The 23,758-nt window shown below is 42.0% G+C and overlaps 1 protein-coding gene across 1 annotated transcript in view; it reads left to right on the top strand.

Annotated features, from left to right (window-relative positions):
- Positions 1 to 23,758, top strand: part of sptlc2a (serine palmitoyltransferase, long chain base subunit 2a) — a 37,662-nt gene extending 13,904 nt beyond the window's left edge. The window contains exons 9-12 of the mRNA XM_079832675.1: positions 5,993 to 6,119; positions 15,204 to 15,339; positions 16,283 to 16,412; positions 21,912 to 23,758. Coding sequence (XP_079688801.1) covers positions 5,993 to 6,119; positions 15,204 to 15,339; positions 16,283 to 16,412; positions 21,912 to 22,031 — 513 coding nt within the window. The 3' untranslated portion in view covers positions 22,032 to 23,758. The remainder of the gene's footprint in view (positions 1 to 5,992; positions 6,120 to 15,203; positions 15,340 to 16,282; positions 16,413 to 21,911) is intronic.

Below are 23,758 nucleotides of genomic sequence, written 5' to 3'. Positions count from 1 at the left end.
ATGTCTGTCAGCGAGGCGCCACGAGCCAGCGCCCAGGAAGAAGCAACACCCCTGGTGGAGTGAGCTCTAACCCCGAGCGGGCAGGGCACGTCTTGGGATTCATACGCCAAGACGATGGCATCCACTATCCAGTGGGCCATCCTCTGCTTGGAGACAGCCTTTCCCTTCTGCTGTCCTCCGTAACAGACGAAGAGCTGCTCTGAGGTCCTGAAGCTTTGCGTTCTGTCCACGTAAGTCCGGAGAGCACGGACGGGACAGAGCAAAGCTAGGGCTGGGTCTGCCTCCTCCGAAGGCAGCGCTTGCAGGCTCACCACTTGGTCCCGGAAGGGAGTAGTGGGAACCTTGGGCACATATCCAGGCCGGGGTCTCAGGGTTACCTGAGAATCACCCGGCCCGAATTCCAGGCACGAATCGTCGACCGAAAATGCCTGCAGGTCCCCTACCCTCTTAACTGAGGCCAATGCAATCAGGAGTACTGTCTTTAGAGACAAGATCTTAAGCTCCACTGACTGTAAAGGCTCGAAGGGCGCCCTCTGAAGTGCGGTCAGCACCAGAGTCAAGTCCCAAGAGGGTATAGAAGAAGGGCGAGGAGGATTTAATCTCCTCGCTCCCCTTAGGAACCTGACGATCAGATCATGCTTGCCTAAGGACTCACCATTAACGAGGTCATGGCTTGCGGCGATGGCGGCAACATATACCTTGAGGGTGGAGGGAGACAGCCTTCTCTCCAACCCGTCTTGAAGAAAAGATAGCACAGATCCGATCGAACATTTCCGGGGGTCTTCTCGGCGAGAAGAGCACCAGTCGACGAACAGGTTCCACTTCAACGCATAAAGCCGTCTCGTAGAGGGGGCTCTGGCGGAAGCGATGGTGTCGACTACCGCTTGCGGTAGGTCACCTAGAACCTCCGCGTCCCGTCCAGGGACCAGACATGGAGTTTCCAGAGGTCTGGACGCGGGTGCCATAGGGTGCCCCGTCTCTGAGACAGAAGGTCCTGCCTCAGAGGAATGGGCCAAGGAGGTGCTGTCGCGAGGAGCACTAGTTCCGGGAACCACGTCCTGTTGGGCCAGTACGGAGCTACCAAGAGGAGTTGCTCCTCGTCCTCCCTGACCTTGCACAGTGTCTGTGCAAGAAGGCTCACTGGGGGAAACGCATATTTGCGCAGAGCCCGGGGCCAGCTGTGTGCCAGTGCATCCGTGCCGAGGGTCCCCTCGGACAGGGAATAGAACAACTGGCAGTGGGTCGTGTCGTGGGCGGCAAACAGATCGATCTGTGCGGCCCCAAAGCGACTCCAAATCAGCTGGACCACCTGGGGGTGGAGTCGCCACTCTCCGGGAAGCACTGGCAACCGTGACAGCTCGTCGGCCGCACGGTTGAGCAGGCCCGGAATGTGGATAGCACGAAGGGACCTCAGATGCTTCTGACTCCACAGGAGGAGATGGCGGGCGAGTTGGGACAAACGGCGGGAGCGTAGACCACCCTGTTTGTTGATGTACGCAACGGCCGTCGTGCTGTCCGTCCGGACCAGAACGTGCTTGTCTTTGAGCGGCCCTTTGAGGCGGCTGAGAGCAAGACGAACTGCCAGCAACTCTAGGCAATTGATATGCCATTGCAGTTGGGGCCCCGTCCACAGACCCGATACTGCAAGCCCGTTGTACGTGGCACCCCACCCCGTGGGTGAGGCATCCGTGGAGACAACATGATGCCTGGACACTTGTTCTAGAGGCACTCCTGCCCGTAGAAACGAAGGGTCCGACCACGGGGTGAGGGTTTGGCGGCATCTCGGCGTCACTTGGACACGGAGGGACCCGCTGTGCCACGCCCATCTCGGGACTCGGTCGTGTAGCCAGTGCTGAAGCGGTCTCATATGGAGCAGCCCTAGCGGCGTTACTGCGGCTGCTGCTGCCATATGCCCCAGGAGCCTCTGAAAATGTTTCAGTGGAACCGCTGTACTGCGTTTGAGCGTACTCAAGCAGCTCAGCACCGACTGGACGCGCTCCTCTGTGAGGCGCGCAGTCATGGCGACCGAGTCGATCTCCATCCCGAGAAAAGAGATCCTCTGTACGGGACAGAGTTTGCTCTTCTCCCAGTTGACCCGAAGACCCAACTGGCTGAGGTGCCGGAGCACCATGTCCCTGTGTTCGCACAACTGCTCCCGCGACTGGGCAAGAATCAGCCAGTCGTCGAGATAGTTGAGGATGCGAACACCACGCTCTCTCATGGGAGCAATGGCCGCCTCCGCGACTTTCGTGAAGACACGGGGCGACAGGGACAACCCGAAGGGTAGGACTTTGTACTGGTATGCCCGTCCGTCGAAAGCAAAGCGTAGAAACGGTCTGTGTCGAGGGAGAATCGAGACATGAAAGTACGCGTCCTTCAGGTCGATCGCTGCAAACCAATCCTGGGGACGGATGCATCTGAAGATGCGTTTCTGGGTTAACATTCGGAACGGCATCCTGTGGAGGGAGCGGTTCAGGTAACGCAGGTCCAGGATCGGTCGTAACCCGCCACCTTTCTTGGGTACAATGAAGTACGGGCTGTAGAACCCGGACTTCATATCGGCTGGAGGGACCGGCTCTATCGCGTCCTTCGCCAATAGGACAGCGATCTCCGCCTGAAGCACAGGGGCGCCCTCCTTCGGTATAGAAGTGAAGTGGACACCCCTGAACTTCGGGGGACGCCGGGCGAACTGAATCGCATAGCCGAGTCTGATGGTGCGGATGATCCAGCGAGACGGGTCGGGGAGCGCTAGCCAGGCCCCCAGAGACCGAGCAAGCGGGACCATCGGCACCACGGACGTACCCGGAGCGGGGCAGCGCAGCGGAACGCAGGGGCCCCAGGACGACATGGGAGTGGTCCGTGCAGGGGTCTGGGTCTGACACACGACCTGCATCCGCTGAGGGGACGGGCGAGCGTGGGGAGGCACAACCGACGCCCCCTGTTGGCGAGGAGAGAGGTGTCTGAGGGGTACGAGGCATGGTAGCGTCGCATACCGTCAGACGCGCTCTCTTGGCACCCAGAGATGTTAGAAACTGCTCTTTTATTGAAAATTTGGGTGCCACTGGCACTGGGGCCAGTGGCGGAACAGAAAATAAAATGGGGTTCCCCCGGCCCTCCACCGGGGGAAGGAGTGGTGCTGCAGCCATCTCCCGAAGAGCAGTTTCCTCCATCTCTGGGCGGCCCGTCTCAGGGTCTCTTCCGATGGCGCTTGCCACCTGGCTTGGCAGCGGCCTGAGCGGGCTGGACGTTCTTCCCGCGACCGGCTCCACGCCCACGACCGGTGGAAGGCTGCTGCTGGGCTGGGGCGGGAGCGGGGGCGGCCGCAGGAGGACGTCCTCGGCGACGGGCAGGCGGAGGCGCTGCAGCCGGCGGCTGGGTGGAGGCAGCAGCGGGCCGCCGGTGCAGGATATGCTTGATGGCCTCCGTCTGCTTCTGGGCGGCCGAGAACTGCTGGGCGAAATTCTCGACCGCGTCGCCGAACAACCCGGCCGACGATATGGGGGAGTCCAGGAACCGGTTCTTGTCAGTCTCCCTCATGTCGGCCAGGTTGAGCCAGAGATGCCGTTCCTGGACCACTAAGGTGGACATCGCCTGACCCACGGAACGGGCGGTAACTTTCGTCGCCCGGAGGGCGAGGTCCGTCGCCGCCCGGAGCTCCCGGAGGAGCTCTGGGTCAGACCTACCCTCGTGCATGTCCATGAGTGCCTGGGCTTGGTGCACCTGAAGCAACGCCAAGGCATGCAAGGCAGACGCGGCCTGTCCGCAGGACCTGTAGGCCTTCGCAGTTAGACTGGACGAAAACCTACAGGCTTTGGACGGGAGACGAGGATCACCACGCCACTCGGAGGCGGTCGCCGGACGCAGCTGCATCGCGACGGCGCGTTCGACTGGCGGGATCCTCTCGTAACCCTTGGCCTGTCCACCATCAAGGGTAGTGAGGAGGGAGGAGCCTCCAGGTCTGTTTCTGGCACTGAAGGGTGTCGTCCACGACCTGGAAAGCTCCTCATGCACCTCCGGGAAGAATGGCACTGGGGCGGGACGCTGAGAACCAGCGCGACCCCCCCCCAGGAACCAATCATCCAACCTAGAAGGTTCGGGACGTGGTGGAGGGTTCCACACAAGCCCGACCTTTTCGGCGGCCCGGGAAAGCATAGCCGTCAACTCAGGGTCCGACTCAGCCGTTGCCACTCTCCCAGAGGGAGGCAGCACAGCTGAATCCTCATCCTCTGAGGACTGGAACTCCCCCTCCGATGCTGCGATCGACATCTGCTCGTCCGCGGGCGCTCCGAAAGAGATGACTGGGCGCCCGTGGGCGGGACCAGCGATCTCTTCCGGTGGCGCCACCGGCAGCGGTGCTTGAGAGGGTTCAGGGACCTGCGTAGCTTGGACACTAGGCGGGTTTGGCCTGAACGTAATCCTCAGATCACCCCGGCCATCCGTCGAAGTAGGTCTATCCTGGTTAGGGATAGGTCTAGATCGAGGTATGGGGAGGGGGACTCCGCCTTCCCGAAGGTAGGAGAGTCTCGACCTAAGCACCGCAATAGTCATGTTCCCGCAGTGAGAACACGAGCTATTCACAAACGCTGCCTCAGCGTGCTGTAAGCCCAGGCACGTGATGCAGTGTGTGTGGCCGTCAGCGGGCGAGAGGGAACGACCGCATCCAGAAACGCACGGGTGGAATGACATCTTGAAAAAGACGCAGTGTCACACCCGTGTTGCTCTTTTTGTGAGGAAATCGCTCTTTTAAGAGAGTGCTGAAGCACCCAGGGAAACCGCGGCAACACACAGGGGATAGTGCAGCCTGTGTTTGCACTCAAAAGGAACGCCCACTGATACCAACAAGCTGTTTTTGCTGTGATAACAGCAGTTGTTCCTTGCAGCTTCGAGTTCGCGGTCCCGCTGGAAAGCGCCGTCACACCAACACACACGATCCTCTTCTCTCTGTTCTTGTTTAGTAATCTTCGCTGAATAGTCAGGAAGCAGTCTGCAAACTTCAAACGCCGGTTAGGCTCCGAAGTGAATGACGTCAGTGCGATGCTCTCGCTTCCTGTTTATACCCGCGGCGCGGGGCGGAGCGCGAGATGCAAATCTCGCACGCCAATTGTTCATTGGCCTGTTCTTAAGTTCTCGAAGCTGATAGGGGCTCTCTGAAGTGATCCCAATTCGTCGGTTATTACCGACGTACGTCGTAGTGACCGACTGAAAGGGAACTATTAATTCCTTTAAGAAAAAAAACGTACTAACCTCAAACTTTTGAATGGAAGTGTATATTTGACTTATAGTCTTTTGTAAAACTCGTAGTTAGAATTAGCTTACAGTATATACAAGGCAACAAAATATTTAGACATGATGAAACTGTAAGGGTTGTTTGGTTTCATTGTTTTAGGGTACGTTTACATCTACATCAATGATATGTAAATTTTTGTAAATTGTTTCTTTTTCTGTTTTTCGTGTGCTGACGGCAACGTCAAAAAGATCCCCGTTCACATGGATCAATGAAAATGATGAAAACCGCTGTATTATGCATGCCAGGCCATTAGTTGGCGATGTCACTTTGTAAAGAATCACAACGCGCCTATAAGACACGTAATACGCATGCGCATGACGTCACGGTTTTTACAAATTCACGTTTTTGATGATGGTATCATTTTCAAAAATTTGGACTTTGAAACCTGTTTTTCAGGGCCCCAAAACGCTGTTGTCATGTAAATGAATGGCCAAAATGCATAAGTTTACCATTTTTAGTTGAAAATAGTGTTGTGTAAACGGCCCTTAGTTTACACACCTTTTCTTTATTATGTTGATTTGGCACATTTTTAACCCCTTAGTTCTTTGTTCAGTGTCATCTATATTTATTTTGGTTGTGTTTCTAGTTTATTCCTGTGATCCTGTTGAAGTGAATATTAAAGAATGTTTTTGTTTTCAACTCCTTCGTCGTGCGCTTCATTACAGCCACACCCTGACAGAAGCGTTTTGCTTTTTCATCCTTTAGGATTTGATAGACTACCTGCGAACTCACTCTCACAGTGCAATTTACGCCACCTCCATGTCACCTCCTGTCGTGGAGCAAATCATCACTTCTATGAAGTGCATTATGGGAGAGGATGGAACAACAATAGGTGAGTTTTACTCATTTTTCTTCACTTTAGTCATGTTTTCTTTTAAGAATCTGAGGCACCCAAAAATAAATATTATCAATATCATAATTTACTCACCCTCATGTCGTTCCAATCCCATGTGATTTTATTTCTTCCATGGAACACAAAAGAAATGTTGAGTAATATAACGGCTGTTTTTTTCCCATATTAATGTTAATGTCAGTTGAAGCTTTCAAGCTTTAAAATGGAGCTTTAAAAGTTACATAAAAGTGGCCCACATGACGATACCTTTTTGTGAGGAACAGACTGAAATTGAAGTTGTTTAAGTTGTCTTTAAGTCCATTATATATGTCAACTGTGTGTTGTTGGGTGCACCACAAGATGGCAGGATTGACCCAAAAATAGCTAATCAGCTTGCAAGGATGTACCATGTATGGTCGTCATCCTTTTGAAGCTGCTTTACATTACATTTGAATATTTATTTACTTGGCAGATTTTTAAAAAATAATTATAATTTTTTTTTTACACCATCAAAGTGCCATGCTAGAACTTGCATATTGCAACAAATAATTAATGTGGCACAGATACAAATCAAGATGCCAGATATGACATCACAGGAATGTGTCACTAAGACACTACAGATCAAGAGTCATTTGTCCTGTTCCTTAGCAAAATCAGCCCTGCTGCCTTCAATCACCAATATGCATTTTTTTTCTTCTTCCAGCAATCAGTCGTGTAGTAAACGCATACCCTTTCCTCCTCGTGTAATTTCCTGTTCTCATGTTTAGTACATCTGCACATCATTGACGGAAAAGCATCCCTTTACTTTGTCAACTTTATTGTTCTCGTCTTTGCTTTATCGACTGTTTTATTTCACTGTGAAAATACAATCTTTAGGTTTGTTTGCTCTGTGCGCTCTGGATAAACTTGGCCCAGAAATTGAAATAAGTGTTTCTCGAGGATCACTTTGAAGTGAGACGAGGGGGGGTGGTGGGCAAGATCTGTCGATGTGAGATTTTTCTTCATACAATTTCCCAGTGCTCATAAAATGAGACTGATTAGTTCAACAGCTGTACACAAACTCCGTCCAGGTAAAATATTTAGCTCAAAGTTTAAACCTCAGAAATGTGTTAACAATTACCCATGTAACTAGTGTGATCTGGCCCTATGGTTAGACCCACCAAACTGCCTCTTTTCTTCCCTGCCACTCAATCAACGCTGGCAGCTACAACAAACAGGCTCGGGCCCAGGTGAAGTGCTCAGTATGACTAATATGAGTATAACTTTGCTTGGCCGAGGGCTATTTTCATCTCCCAACAAAGACTTATTGTTCCCATCATCCTTGAAGAAGTCTCCTGAGAATATCTGTCTCCCAGTGACTTTTCTCTTCTCATTCACCTGCTGATGGACTTCCTGACTTTCACCAGCATCCCACATTGATGCAAAAAAACTCTATAGAATGTTGACTTCTGAGATATGCTCTTTCTGGCATTAGTAAGGCGTTTTCAGTTATATAATTATTTCTATGTTTTAAAACACTTTTAAGTATTTTAAAGGCACAATATGTAATTTTTATTCAAAACAGGCGTAGCTTGATGATGCCTTGATTTCACGGAGTCATGGAAGTTGTTGTCTTCACCTCTACAGCCAGTGGAAAAAAATCCGACGGGACTCGGGCAGAAATCATATTCATGGCTGAGCATGTATTAAAGATTTATTAACGTTACTGTAGTATGAAGTGGGGCCGAGAGCCGTTGAAGCGGAACGATTCCTCTGGAGCGATTGCTAATGAGAGACAAGTGCGACACGGCTCGACAGCAAAAGAGCTTTTATTATGCCACAGACGGTTGCTTCCGCTTCTTCCGGTCATGTGTATGTGGGGTAACGCAGCCCTGTTTTATCATATTAGATACATTTGCGTGTGTTGAAAGTTATGTTATAATGCTACTCTGTGTGTTCGCCTGTAAGCTAGATCGATATTAGGCATGGTAAAACATGGTATGCACGGTAATGTTAAGAAAACAACATTTAAACAATAAGACTAACTGTGTTGAGCTATATAACAATGATTAGTTTTCTACCGATGAATGCATCCAAACAGTTGCTCACCTGTCTAATAAAACACGTAGTATATTAAAGTGTCTATGTTGTTCTATGGTTTCTACAAAATAAAAAAAATAGAGGAAATCGCGCGGGTATGATGTAATTGATATAAGACGCGCAGACACAGTACGTGTCCTGGTTAAAATGGCTTATTTCTCTGGATTTAAACATTCTTGGAAATACAAGTCAACAAAACGTGTGTGTGTGTGTGTATATATATATATATATCTCATAACATTCCATTACATTCAATTACAATATGTATATATATATATATATATATATATATACTATACTATACTATACTATACTATATTGATTATATTATATAGTATATATATAATATAGCCTCCCAGTGCTTTCCAGACTAATTTTCCCTCCATTATTTTAAATTAGTGCATTAAGAATTTATGGGGATAATTTTTAGCGCTTGGAACAGAGAACCAATCATTCTTTTTTACATTCTTTATACACCCTTCTATTTAATAAATTCTGAATTTATCCAGAACTTCAAAGAACTGCTGTGCAACATTATTTAAATGCATTTGGGGCTTTTAGGTGCACACGGTAATAACAGGTTACCGATTAACCGATGACATTTATTGTAGATTAACTGATATTGGAGTATGCAAGAGTGAGAACAAAGGTGGACCCAAACAATCAGAGTGTTTGTGTGGGTTTGTTGGGGGTTGATGCACAAAGAAAACTAATCAAGCAAAGGTCAACTGGGAGACATCCTGTGTATCCTCATGGGAACTGAAACCTTTTCGTCCCCTCTTTCTTTGGTCCTTTTATTCTCGCTTTCTGTGACCTACTCCGGCCGCACTTGTTCTGTTCCGTTTTACCCATAAGTCAGTGGCGGTCATGTTTGATTTGAAGCCTGCAGCACTGTATGGATCTGACAAGTGACTTCAGTGTGAACAAATTGCCTCCAGCACTCATTTGCTGCCAGGCTTACAGTTTATATTATTTCATAGCGTGCCATTTCATTTCACTTTTGTTAAAACAAAGATCCCAATAACTTTTATAGCTTATGCAATATTTAATTGTTTCAATAGTTCTTGAAGACAATTTGACACCTACTTAATTCATATGCCAAGTTTGTTTTGGATGTCATACTTGGAGGTTCACTGTACTCTCTAATTTTAGTCAATGCGGTTATTTCATCATCAGGAGGACTGAGATGAGAGTTAGTGTGCATTTGTTCTAGTTATTCATTTGCGTTTGTCCTTCCCTCCATGCACAATGCAAAATCCTATTCGCAAGGCGTATTTTTGTCTTATTTTCCAGTTAAAATATCGAATAATCTTTGAAAAAAGATCAGTTTAGCTGTGAAGCAACACTGTAAGGGCCAGATTTACTAAACAGGACAAATTAGCATGAGCGCAATTCTAAAAAAGCGCAGATGGGAGTGGAAAGTTCTGCGCGTGACGGATCATTTTCACAATGACCAACACAATCTACCAATTAGCATCTGATTTAAGATGTGCTTTTTTGGGGGGGTAAATAATGGCGCAAACATACAGTACATTGACACGGGCAAACTTTAGTAAATCACATTGCGTGATTCATTTAAATAGTCTCCTCCCATAAATTTTGTGTCTGAAAGGGAAATTCTTACAAATGGATATGCAATAAGGTCAGCCGCAAAAATAACTCTGTCCACGCCTTTTCAGTGCTAATTTATCACTGCGTGTCTTTAGTAAATCCTGACAGTAGTTTTCCAACGTCAAAAGAGGGTTTACACTGGCGCAAGCTGTTAGTAAATCTGGCCCTAAGATTTAGATAGCATATCTTTTTTAAATTCAATATAATTGTATTTTATCTAATTGCTCTGGCAGATTTTTTCCCCACTTTAAGTATAAACTTGTTAAAAACAAGTGAAAGTCCGAGCAGTAAGACAGAATATTTTATTATATTCAAGATAATGAAAACAAGTCTTAAAATCTTATGCATTGTTACTTCTCGAATAATTTTATCTTGTTTTAAGGACTTTAAATATTTTTACTGGAAAACAAGTCAATTAAAAAATGTTTTTTGCAGTTTAATGAGGCAGTTTGTCCTGGGCTGGCCTAAATTTTCAATTCATTTATTGTTTCTGAATACAGATGCAGATGCTTTCACGGTCTAGTGGTTTCACAGTCCGACGTGTCCCTGGCCTGAGGGAAATAAAGTTCTTTCGATCAGATCTGGCTTTCAATCCATCCAAAACTCCTGGCGTCCCCACACAAACATGCAGTTAAGAAATATGCCTTGTCTTGTTTGTTCTCCGGAGAAAATGAGCACAGAGATAATTCTGAAGACTCTTCCTCGTAAATCACAGTTGTTACCTAAGTTGGCATTTTTATCTTGCCGTGGTGATTGGCATACCTGATCTCATTGTTAAGCCTGACTACTTCTCTGTACACACAGGCGGACTCGACAAACACTGGACATTCATCTTTGTCTTGAGGTGTTGACTTGCTCGGCGAGAGGGTGCAGATACACATGTTTAAGGTGTAAGAATGTGTTTACCCACACCCCCCTTAGAGCAGGGTAATGGATTGTTTTTCCAGATGTTATGATGTGCTTCTGTTTCTTTCACAACTTGCATTGTTGTGCAAGTATTACAGACCTACCCTATCTAGCATCCATTGACCACTAGAGCTGCAATCGCTAATGAAAATAATCGACAATAGAATTGATAGAACAGAAACTCTTTGGCATCGATGATTTCACAAAGAACCATGGAATCTCTCCATTCCACAAAAGTTTCTTTATATTTGAAAAAGGTTCTTTGATAGGGTGGCCAGGCATCCGTTTTTTCTCGGGACAGTCCCATATTTCAGCTCTATTTTTAGTGCCCTGGCTTATTATGAAAAAAAATCATGTTTTGTCCTGTATTTCTTCTTTCCTAAATTTTCCTAAACTCTACCCATATCCCGTCCTGTGGTCAACCATGAGAAATCTGGTCACTTGAGAGGGTTTTTTTCCCTGCACAAAAATGACGCTTGCCGGTTATATTTGTATTTGCAGATGTTAAAAATTCATTCATGCATTTAATTTTTGCAACAAAGCATATGCTTGGCAGGTTACTAGAGTCAAACTTCTCTAAAAGAGTACAAATACATACATACTGCAAACGCACTGCAACGGAAAGAAAGAATAATGTCCAAAACATGTAATTGAAATCCTGCATGTAAATAATAGCAAATTAAAGTATTTTTATGAATATAATATAATTTTATAGGATCTACACTGTTAAGTTTTTGATAGAAATCTCTTCATTTCACCAAGGCTGATTTTTATCAGAAATATTTTATTTTACCATTTATGCATTTATAATCAGAAATACAGTTAAAAAAAACGTAATATTTTCTATTTTTATATATTTTAAAATGAATCCTTGTAAAATAATTTATTCCTGTGATAGCAAAGCTGACTTTATTCTTTAGTGTCACATAATTGCTGGCACACAAGAAACATTTCTTATTATCAGTGTTAAAAACTGTTTTTCAGCTTGAAAACTGTATTACATTTTTTTTCAAGATTCTTTGATTAATAGAAAGTTAAAAAAGAACAGCATTTATTTGAAATAAAAATCTTTTTTAACATTATAAATGTCTTGACTGTCACTTTACTTTGATCATTGTAAGGCATTCTTGCTTCATTTCTTTCAAAACAAAACTGAATCTTACCGACCCCAAACTTTTCAACAGTAATGTAAATGTAAAACGTCTCTTAAATTTACAGAAAGAGTGATGTTACTTTGATCAGAGGAGTGAAATGTGCATGGCTGTGAAAAGAATCAACCTGTGAAAGTGTGCAAAATCACCATTCCCTTTCCTCTGACTTGGATGGCGACATCAGCATCGGGGACAGCTGCTAGCTAGGGATCACCATCATAGCCCATGAATGATTGAGGCCACAGATTTGAGCCTGGAAGGAGCTGCTGTGCTTCCTGTTGCCCTTCTCCTGAGAGGTCCTCGTAAGGGGCGAGGAGGCTTTCGGCACGTCAGCCGCCTCTCAACTCCATACTGGTGCTTTTACTTATCTCCTCCCTTCAGATGAAAAGGAAGTGAGAAGGAACTGGCGTTTCAAAAAAGGGAAACAGTCCCCACATCTGGAAGCTCTTTTGGTCCCTTTCGCTGCCTCTCTCGCTTCAGATCCTCCAGCCCTGGGTCTGGAAGAAGTTAGTGGGGGTGTGCGTTGTGAAACTAGCTGTTGAAAAGGTACCCCAGAAAGATTTACTTTGGAGACTTGTGCTCCACCTCGGTGCACTCGCCCTCCCTCCCCCAATGCCCTCTGGCCCTTGCTATCTCACCGGCCCAATGTTGGGCAGCTTGAACTTCCATTAATGGCTATTGCTTTCAGATGCTCATTTTCATAGAGTTGTTCACCTGAGCTATTTGCGTAGCTGATCAATTCTCTTTAGCCATTCATTAGAACCTCCACTGGATTCTCAATTGTTAGGGCTGTCAAACATAATAGCCACAATTTAACTCTTGTCTTCCTGTTCCTGTTCAGGTTCCTGATACCTATTTAAAATATTGTTTTGTTTTGAATATCTGATAAAAAAAATTTTAAATATCTCAATGCTCAGTTTGAGCATCATTTCAAAAATTAAACTAGAGACGTTCAAAAGCTTCTTAACAGAAAGAGTAAGGTTTAATATTGAATAAATTGCTCCAACTACCATTCAAAAGTTTTTTTTGAAAAGTCTCTTAAGCTGCATTTATTTGATAAAAAATACAGTAAAAACAGTAATATTGTGAAATATTGGTTACACTTTACAATAAGGTCTCATTTGTTAACATTACTTCAATGTATTAAGTTAACTAACATGAAGTTAGATTGGGTGATTTAAAATCCAGCCGTTCATTGTTTGTTCATGTTAGTTCACTTGTGTTAACAAATAACTTTTGATTTCCTTAATGTATTCATAAATGTTGAAGTTAACATTAACTAAAATTAATAAATGCTGTAGAAGTATTATTCATTCTTAGTTCATGTTAATTAAAGTAGTTCATTAATGTTAACTAATGGAAACTTATTGTAAAGTGTTACTGAAATAATAATACAATTGAACTGTTTTCTATGGCAATGTATCTTAAAATATAATATATTCCTGTGATGACCGCTGAATTTTCAGCATCATTACTCCAGTCTTCAGTGTCACATGACCCTTCAGAAATCATTCTAATATGCTTTTCTTAACATTCCTTATAAAAATAGTTGTGATGCTTAATATTCTTTTGTAGAAAATGTGGTACTTTTTTTTTTAGGATTCTTTTAGTAGAAAGTTCAAGAGAACAGAATTGGTTTAACAATATAAATGTATTTATAGTCACTTTAACACATTCTTTATGAATAAAAGTATAACATTTACAGAAAGCACTGACTCTAAACTTTTGAACGGTACTGTGTTTTTTTATTCTTTTGAATATTAATGTTTGAATTGGATGACAATATTCAAAATAGTTTTCAACATAATTCAATTGGACTGGAACTACAGGAATATTGATATGAATGAAATTAACCTTCTGTGAAATCCAAAAGAAGATATTTTGAATAACTAATGAAAGTTAGTGTTGTTTTGAATCTCGGTGACTTTCATTGTACGGACAAAAACAGTTGAAACATTCTTCAAAATATCTGTGTCCCACAATGGAAAGAAAGTCATGCTTTGAGTGACATAAGGATGAGTAAATTATGACATTTCTAATTTTGGGTGAACTAGCTGCTACTAAAATATTTGATTTGAAAAATGAGAACCACTTCCAAAGATCATAGCGCTACTTTATTCGGCCGAGGAACCAATTGGAGGAATCACCAGGAGCGAAATTGGGCTTCCAGAGTGTTTAGCATTACACATGGCCTGGCTTAATTTCCTTACCACAGAGCGGCTGACCCGGTCATGACTCGTGGAACCTGCTTTATCTGTCAGTGGCCAATTTACATTGGGGGATTGAGGAAGGAGTCCAGTTTCACAGTCAGTCAAGTCTCCTTTCACAAGAGCTCATCAGATAGAACCTCAATAGCCCCGTCATATTATAGACCAGGCCAAATTGTTCAACCGTTTTTGTCTTTATAACCCTTGTTTTGCAAACCCACTAAAAAGCAGAATTTTACAAGACCAGACAGAATGCTAAAACACCACAGCAAAGCAAATTTTTAGTATCTTGTAGGCACGGCACAGCACAGCAATTGCTGGATTTTAGGCGTCTGGATGACACCGGGGTGAGACATTGTCACAGAGTAGGAAATTCCTCTGTTCAAGCTTTTAGCATGCGTGGAATGTTTGACGAAGCAGAACCAAGGCTTTCGGAAACGTAAAACCTTTAGCATGGCTCTCAGATCACTGCGGTGGACTAAGTGTTTTAAGAGCTCCATTGACGTGGATCGCTAAGCAATCCTCCCCCAGGGAACATATGTCCCACTTCAAGTGGGAGCTGATGAAAAATCAAGACACTAATTTTCCTGTTTTTGTCAAGATTATTGGAACCATTCCGGAAGATTGTTTGCAGTACAAGTCTCATTACTGTATTCTTCTTCCGCATCAATCACGCATTGGATCATTGCATGTTCTTGTAACCTGCAGCACCAGGGCTTTGTTTATCCAGCTGATTAAAAACTCTCGGGCATTAGATATCAAGCTTTGATGGATCTGAATTGTGATAAAAAAAACACTTTGGAAACAGACATGGTAAACATATGATACTTTTTCTGTGCCTTGATATCGTGGGGGAGAGTTAAGCTGTGGTTTAAAATCAGCAGGTTTTAAAGATTTCTTCTTGAACAGTTTCAGATCTACCGATCATGGAGGCTTAAAGTATTAAGTTTATAGCTCAGGTGGCCGACTTTCCTAGTATCTGAAGTAATGAGTTGTGTGGCTTGGTAAATTTTAATTGTCTGATCGCATGAAAGGCTGTGGAAAAAGATGTGGAGTGCCAGAAGACAGAATCTTACTTTTTTCCTCTGAAAACTTCAGCTTAATGTTTTGGTTGCGTTTCTTGTTTTCAGGCCGTTCTCGTATCCAGCGGTTGGCTGAAAACACAGTCTATTTCCGTAGGAGACTGCGGGAGATGGGATTCATCATCTATGGCAACAATGACTCACCTGTGGTACCCATGATGCTCTACATGCCCGCCAAAATCGGGTTAGTCTTCCTCTCAGTCTCTCTCCAATCTCTCAGTATAATTCTACACACTATTAAAGGAATAGTTCACAAAACAATTCTTCACACTCATGTCGTTCCAAACCCATATCCTGGTATTTTGTTCAAAGGAACACAAAAGGAGACATTTTGAATAATTTTCGACTCTTGTTTTCCTAAAATGCTCTAAAAAGGTCATACAATCATAATAAAAGCTGTCTATACAACTTATTATACATTGTATTACAAGTGTTTTAAAGCCTCATGATAGCTTTGTGTGATGAACAAGCCAAAAGTGAAGTATTATTAAAAGGGAAAGTAATTAGTTTTTTATTTCATTCTGTCTTCAAGTCTTCCAAAGACTTGTATAGTGTTTTGTTGTATGGACTACTTTTATAGTACTTTTTTTTTCATCCTTTTCAGCATTCATCCTTTGAGTTTCAATGTTATTTTAGTATTAAATACCATTATAGTATTTATTCATATTTTGAATTAGCTTTTATTTTTATACTTTGTTTTAATTTTAGTTTATGTCTGTAGTTAGTTTATGTTTATGTAGTTTTGTGCTTTTGTCAGTTTTATTTCCATATAGTTGTAATTAGTATTTCTTTTCTTTTTTTCATCTAATATTTCTATTTTAATTCAGCTTTATTTTAATTACCAAAAAAACCCAAAACAGTATACTGGTTTAAAATGACATGAGAGTGATTAACTAATGACAGAATTTTCATTTTTGGGCGAACCATCTCTTTAAAGCAATATTATTGATGACAAATTTCTTGTTTAGCGAGATTTCAGGTCTATAACTGTCCAAATAAATCCAAATGTATATGTATTACACTCGTAATAGAGTCATAATAGTTCCTCATAATAGAACAGAAACAGGGGAAAGCTTAGTTTGGAAAGAACTTCTTGAAAATTGATGAGGCTGTGTGTGTGTTTCCAGGGCGTTTGGTCGGGAGATGTTGAAGAGAAACATTGGCGTAGTGGTGGTGGGCTTCCCAGCCACGCCGATCATAGAGTCCAGAGCCCGCTTCTGTATCTCTGCGGCCCACTCCAAGGAAATGCTGGACAGGGTAACTACTCATTTTCTCACCACAGTGAATACATCCAATAATTTAGATTACTTCAAAGCAGCATTATGCCCTTTTTATTGGCCTTTGTTTCTCATGCCATAAATTTTGGTGTTTACAATGGAATATGTTGACTTGATGGAAAAAGCTGTGAGCTTTGATGACATACTGATGTTAAAGTCGAAGTATAGAGCCCCATACGGTGAGTTTGGTTGAAATATGCTTTGTATTTCAAATAAGATGGATGAAAGGATGACTTTCAGCAGGAATTAGACCAGATGAGTCTGTGGTCTCTGTATGTCAAGTTCAAACCCCTGTCCATCAATCTTCTGAAATCTAGTATCTCAAACTTGATACACACCCTTTATGTTTGAAAAGAATCGCTGTCTAAAGAATTCCAGGCTCCTCCTCAAACTGTCCTGTGCTATAAATTAATACAGGTCTCGGCTGAGGCCGTTTACATAAGCAGCGCCTGCCACAGGGGTCTGCACTGGCAGGAGATCAAAGAGCATCTTAATCTGCCTCCCCAAGGACACTTTGATTTAACTATGGTGAAAAGCACACCGGCCGCCGGCCCCCTTCCCCGTGCTTAAGAAAACATCATGTACTTTGATGTGACCGGTTATCACGTCAACACATTTTTAAGTGTCCTTCTGACATGTTTTCTTGCATTTCTTTCATTTCGGAATGACTTAAGATTGTTCGAAGTGCATAACAAAAGTTTGAAGGTTCTATTTACTGTATATCTTGATGTTATGTATTTGTCCTCCTTTTTTTTTATTTTATAATTTATACTTTTAATTAGAGGGACCATTATTTCAAGCTAACATTTTGACAAGTTTAGTTAAATTTATGCCAGTGTTTAAAAAATGTATTCACTTTAAAATGAAAATTACTCTGTGATTTACATACCCTCAAGCCCTCCTAGGTGTATATGACTTTCTTTCTGATGAACACAATCGTATTTATATAAAAAAATACCCCGATGTTTGCAAGCTTTATAATGGCAGTGAACGGAAAAAGTGCATCCATCCATCATAAACTTACTCCACACGGCTCCGGGGGATTAATAAAGGCCTTCTGAAGTGAATCGATGAGATTTCTTACAAAGTAAAATATCTAGCTTCCGCCAGACCGCCTTCCGTATTCAACTTATAGAAAAAGCGTACCTGATGCGAGGTATAATGTAGGTGAGGGTGGTGCCGAGACCGGGGAGAGGTTGAAATGCACCATAAGCCCTGTCAACAAAGCTCTCCACTAACTCTTTTTGTGGGTGTGGTCTTCTGACACGCATTCCCACTCAGTGGAAAGAAGAAATCATAATGCTGCTGTACAAGGGCAAGGGGCCAAGGACTGAATGTTTCAGTTATAGACCCATTAAACTTTTGTCGGTTCCGGGAAAGGTGTTTGCTCACATCCTGTTAGCAAGGATTCAACCTCTCCCTGGTCTCGGCGCCACCCTCAACAATCAGGTTTTACCCCAGGCAGATCTACAGCAGACGCCATCCTCGCTCTCAGGCTTCTGTCAGAAATACACTGCGAGTTTAACCATCCACTTATAACCTATGTCGTAGTGTTAATTTTGTCACCTATTTTTAATTTAGTCTTAGTCTAAGTCTTGTGCCAAATGTCCTTGTTAGTTTTAGTCATATTTAGTCATTCACATATCTTTTTTTGTTAGTCAAGTTTTAGTCGACTAAAAGTATCGTCATTTTAGTCTAGTTTTAGTCAAAAGACAACTCAAGGTATCTTAGTCAAGTTTTAGTCGACCAAAAGTCTAGTCATTTTAGTCTAGCTTTAGTCAAAGGAAAACTCAATATATTTTGTGGCAAAATAAGTTACATAAAGTACATATAACCTGCATAATGTTTGTGCCACAACACCATAGCTAACTGGTTGATTTACAGCGTAGATCAGCATTAGCTTATGATACGATGGGCACAAATATCGAGTTCGATCTTGATTCAGTATGAATTCATATGTATATAGCCGACTGTACATAGTATAAGGGAAAATATGTTTTTTACACTTTTTTGGGGTTATATTATATTTGCTTGCATTCTTTACTATTCACTATTATTAACATTTCAAAATTTCACAAATAAGTAACCAGTTATGATCTGTGTATGTATTAAAGAGCCATACAGGCACCCAGTGGGTAATGGCATTACAAGTGAATTTTTTTATTTTTCCAGCCACAAAATGTCTCTAATTTGCCTCTTTGCAGTGGAATTCTCTATTTTAACCTTAATTAATACACTAATTGTAATATAAATAATAAAAATATTAGAAGAAAAATATTTTAAGTGATCATTAATGGACCATAAGTATTGCACAAATAGTATTTAGTACCAAAAGATCTCCTCAAAATATTCAATAAATATTATTGAATTAAAATATAGGCTATTTATTTTTGAAATAGTTAAGGTGAATGGTTAAGGTGTCACATTTGATCATCAATGAGTACAAGTGTGACTTAATTAGTAAGGAATACATGAGGGCTAAAAACAAGAAAAACATTAATATTAATGTTAACAATGTTGATCTCTACCACTCCATAATAAAATGATACTGTAAATGTGGCTGACGCACACTATGCTGTACTGTTTACCAAAAATTGCTGCAAACACCTGTAAAGTGAAGCTGTTGTGTAACTTGCGCGGCTTAAGCCATTCAAATATACTGACACAGCGCTAGAGGTATTGAGCGCTCCGGGAACCACGTGACCACACTCGCGCGGCCGCGAGATGACAGGCGGAGTCTGAGAGAGACCTGTACTCCAGCAACAGCGGGAACTCTTTCTGAATATTTTGAACAGCTGAATATTCATCTCATGATGTAAAAGTAGAGACAATTGTAGACGAAAATGAAGAGAGATTTTATCTTAGTTTTTATTTTATGCAAAACATTTTAGTCTCGTCCTTTTTCATCAACAATAATGCATGTTAATTTAGTCTTAGTCAGTGTTTTTGGACATTGGTGCAGTCTCGTCATCGTCTCGTCTTCGTCATGGAAAAAAAGGTTGTTAATGAACATATTTAGTCTCGTCTCGTCTGACGAAATGAACACTACTACGGTCGACCTTAAGGCTGCGTTTGAATCAATGGAAGTGAGGATACACTCTCCGAGGAGATTACAGCCAAGTCATTACAAGTCAGGCAGGGCTGCATTCTGGCTCCGGCACATTTCTGCAGAGCTACGGACTAGATCTTCGAGCGAATAGCATCACGGAATGGTATTAGGCTGCCAGAACACTACTTCACTTATCTTGATTAAGCGGATGATGTCGCATTGTTAGATGAGTCTACATCAAAACTGGCAATATCCCTTGAGCATCTCGAGTTGGAGGCTTCCCACCTGGGCCTACACCTGGGTAGCTGAACCAATATTGGGAACATCATTGTCAGGGATCAGCAGGTGGAAAATGTCACACAATTCACATATTTGGGTGCGTACAAAACTATGTACCCAGTACCCATTTCAACCACTAGCTGTCATTAGCTATATTTCTATCCAAAGTTGCGAATGTAATTTATGCGCAAAAATGCAATATCGCACAAAACATTTGCGAATAAAGCACCGTTTCCATCCAGTGAGTCGAAGGGAACATAATCGTCACTTCCTGATAAACTACCGCTAAAAATCACTAAGAAACATAGGAGAAGCCACCATATATAATAATTTTCGTATATAATAAATTATTTGCCTCTCAGAGAAACTAGAAAGCAGTTCTAGGAGGGAAATATACCGAGCATCTTTGACAACAGACTTCTGAATGACCAAAACAACATTTAAGATGTTTTGCAAACAAGATTTTTCCCCTGGTTACTACAGTTATGCTGTTTCATCGCGAAAGTCACATGATTTTTTTTTTATGCGCATCAAGGAATTTATTTGATAATGCATTTCCATCGTAGTTTATGCGCATGTTTTCGTATCGGATAAAAAATGTATCCTACTCAAACGAGCGCATATGTTTTTTATGCGCATTTTTAGAATTGATGCGCATCTTGGTGTTTCCATTCAGCATTATTTAATGCGATATCCCAAAATGCGCATAAAAATAGGTGGATGGAAACATAGCTATTCATACACACAGCACATGTAAATCGTCTCCTCCCATACATTTTGCATCTGAAAGGAAAACTCCTACAAATGCATATGCAATAAGGTCAGTCGCAAAAATAACTCTGTCCACGCCTTTTCATCGCTAATTTATCGCTGCGTGTCTAGTAAATCCTGACAGCAGTTTTTTAACGCTAAAAGAGGGTTTGCGCTGGCGCAAGCTGTTAGTAAATCTGGCCCTTGGTGTGAAAGGGCCTTTACATTTGCCAAAAAAAAGAGAACTTTTTTTATTTGTTATTAAATAACTGCTGTCAGGTGAAAAGTGTACCAGATGAAAGTAAAAGTAATGCAAAAGTAACATAATGCTAGCCTAGAAATCTAGACGCACCCTAGCGGCCCAGGGTAGTCTAGCAACTCTCCTTTGGCTTGCGAGCTGTAAAAACCAAACTCTGGTCAGGCCAATCACATCGTGTATAGAGTCGGTGGGCGGGCTTAACATAATGACGGCAGAGTTGCGGCGGTTCCGTGTGCTACTTGTAAACAAAGAAGCTGGTGAACAGTGGTCTTTCGAAACTGCTTTTCTTTGATAAAAGAACAGAGAACGGCACTGAAGTCATTCTTAAGAAAGGAAGATGTGTTCGGAGTTTTGCCGACCGGATACGTCGAAAGTTTAATCTATCAACTAGCTCTGCTTCACCTTCCTTGCTCTGGTTGGTTGTAGCGCTATCCTATTGCGTGCAGAGGGAATTTGAAAGACAAGCGTTTTTAAGCCCTGCCAATGGTGAGGGTCTGGCTGTCAGGCTAACATAATGGATTACTTTCCATAAAAAGTAACTAATACAATTAGTTACTTTCTTAGGGAGTAACACAACATTGCAATGCATTACTTTTAAAAGCAACTTTCCCCAACACTGGCAATATATGACAGATGTCAAGCAAAGACTTATAAACATTTATGATGATGCAAACGTTGAATCAAAGTTTAGAACCGTTTATCCTGAATCAAACCTACCAACTCTAATGCTGTTTTTCCAACAGATGTTTAAGTCAGAGACCCTATTAATGTCTAAAATGCTCTCATGTGTCGCAAGACAAAAATGATCTTGAAATTCGTCTAAAAAGTGCATTTAAAATCATTTTAGTTTTCAGTGTTGTTCAGTTAATCATTGTGAATGTACCATGAATATAGAAAATGTTGATCCGCCCTAGTGCATAGTCTTAAATTTCTTTTAAAATAAACAGGTTTCTTTAATAATTTACTTTTTATGATGTTTCATGGTAACTTGAACTAGAAATAATGCAACTAGCACCACCATGACTATATTAGATCAAGCTTTTAAAGGACTGCATGGTAGGTGGCAGCTGTTTCTCAGCATTAGCATGTTATGACTTACATGTGTAGCCCTGAAAGTAATGGAGCGTGTTGATTGTTTTCAGGCGCTGGATGTGATCAGTGAAGTAGGCGATCTGCTGCAGCTGAAGTATTCACGGCGTAAAGTTCTTCCCTCATTGGACCGGCCCTTTGACGAGACCACATACGAGGAGAACGAAGAGTGACATACTTCCTATCTGAACCAAATGTGCACTGCTCATCTTCTGCTCTCCGAAAGGAGGCAGTGAACCACTTAATAAATACAACTTTTTTTTTTTTTTAACTTAGGTATATCATCTTTATTTTAACACATGAAACTCTGATCAACTACAACATATTCTGATGTTTTTAGAAAAAGACATGCTTTCTTTTTTCACTCCCCAGTTCTTCTACTGCATTGGTCACCTCGGTTTCATTTTGATGTGAGGTTTGGGGTCTGTTTTTAACTCATTGTGGCATTCGTTTAAAGAAATAAATACATAGATTTTTCAGGCCAGCTACAGTGGGCTTTGAGCTGCTTGTGTACTTGCTGAAGCCATATATCACTGCAGCCCTCAAAACCATTTTTGGTAAATGAGAACAGACTGACAGCGAACCCATAATTCCAAGCACCCTGACCTATGAAAGGAATTACAGGTTCTTCTTATTGCATTGTCAGTACATTCACTGTGTTACCTTAATCAAACTCCAAAAGCTCCACAACTTGGCTTTCTAGTTGTTGTTTTTTCCACAGATTTTGACTTGAAGCCAACTCCGGTGTCTTGCTTCAATCTGGCTATCGTTTTTCTTGCATTACCGGGATATTTATTTTTTCATCAAGATACAAATCGCGGAGGGCGATGTTGGTTATGTCTGAGGGAAGTTTGGGTAGAAACCTGCATATTTATCAAATTTTCACCTCTAAGGAAACTTGGATGCTGATTATATGCATTATCGCCAAAGTTGCAGCACAAGTTGTGCGGTAGGATTCCAAAATCTCATAGAAAGCTTAACTTTAAATGCTTGTTGATTTTTTTTTTTTTTTATCAATATGCAAAACTTATATAACCATTATAATGGTGACTTATAAGTTAATAAGTACAATGCCATGAATAGCTAATAATATTGCACTCTGTAATTTTATAAACTTCCCTCAGTATTGACTGAAGTTAATTGTCTTATGATTTCCAAAGTCTATACCCTTTTCACCATCCATAAAAGGAGCTTTATTTTATGCATACGTTTCTTTAATGTACATATTTATTTATTATTCATGTTTCATAGCTTTTATTGTTGTAGAAGTGTACTTTAATCAACAACGGCAGCTCCAGATGCCTCTCATATGCACATGCATGATGTGCATGCTCTCAGTGCACATACTACTGATGAGTATTTTGATATCATTTTGTTATTCCCAGCAACGCATGTGGGATGTAATCACCGAATCGGCTGGTTTATGATGCTTTAAAGGTGCTGAACTGTACACTCTATGTTCTGTTTCGTGGCTTCTTTTGCTTTGGTCTTGTGGGGTAGTACAATCTCCCGTGTTTAGCATAAGCCTTTTACGACATCAAAATCCAGGGATATTTCTTTTTATCATATAACCTTTTTTTTAGACTGAGAGATGTTTAAAAAAAGTTCTTAATATTATAAACACTGAAATGTAAGTGTTGATTGTTCCAACTGATACACAGACTTGTTCTGATAAAACACACGATTTACCAGTACATTTGATGTATGTGTTCTAATACAACTTGGATTTTGCTGCCTGTAGCACATACTGTTTTTAAGACCTACTTTTGAATCAAAGTACACTGTGGGCTTGTAATTAAATTACAATTCCTAAATGTATTGTTAAGGTCTTCTGTTTCTTTTCCTCACTTTACATTTTTGCACATTTCCTGACTGACTTCACAATTAAATGATGTTTTAT

This window comes from Gobio gobio (genome assembly GCF_949357685.1).
Source record: "Gobio gobio genome assembly, chromosome: 13".
NCBI lineage: Eukaryota > Metazoa > Chordata > Actinopteri > Cypriniformes > Gobionidae > Gobio > Gobio gobio.
This window is presented reverse-complemented; position numbering and strand designations above follow the sequence as displayed.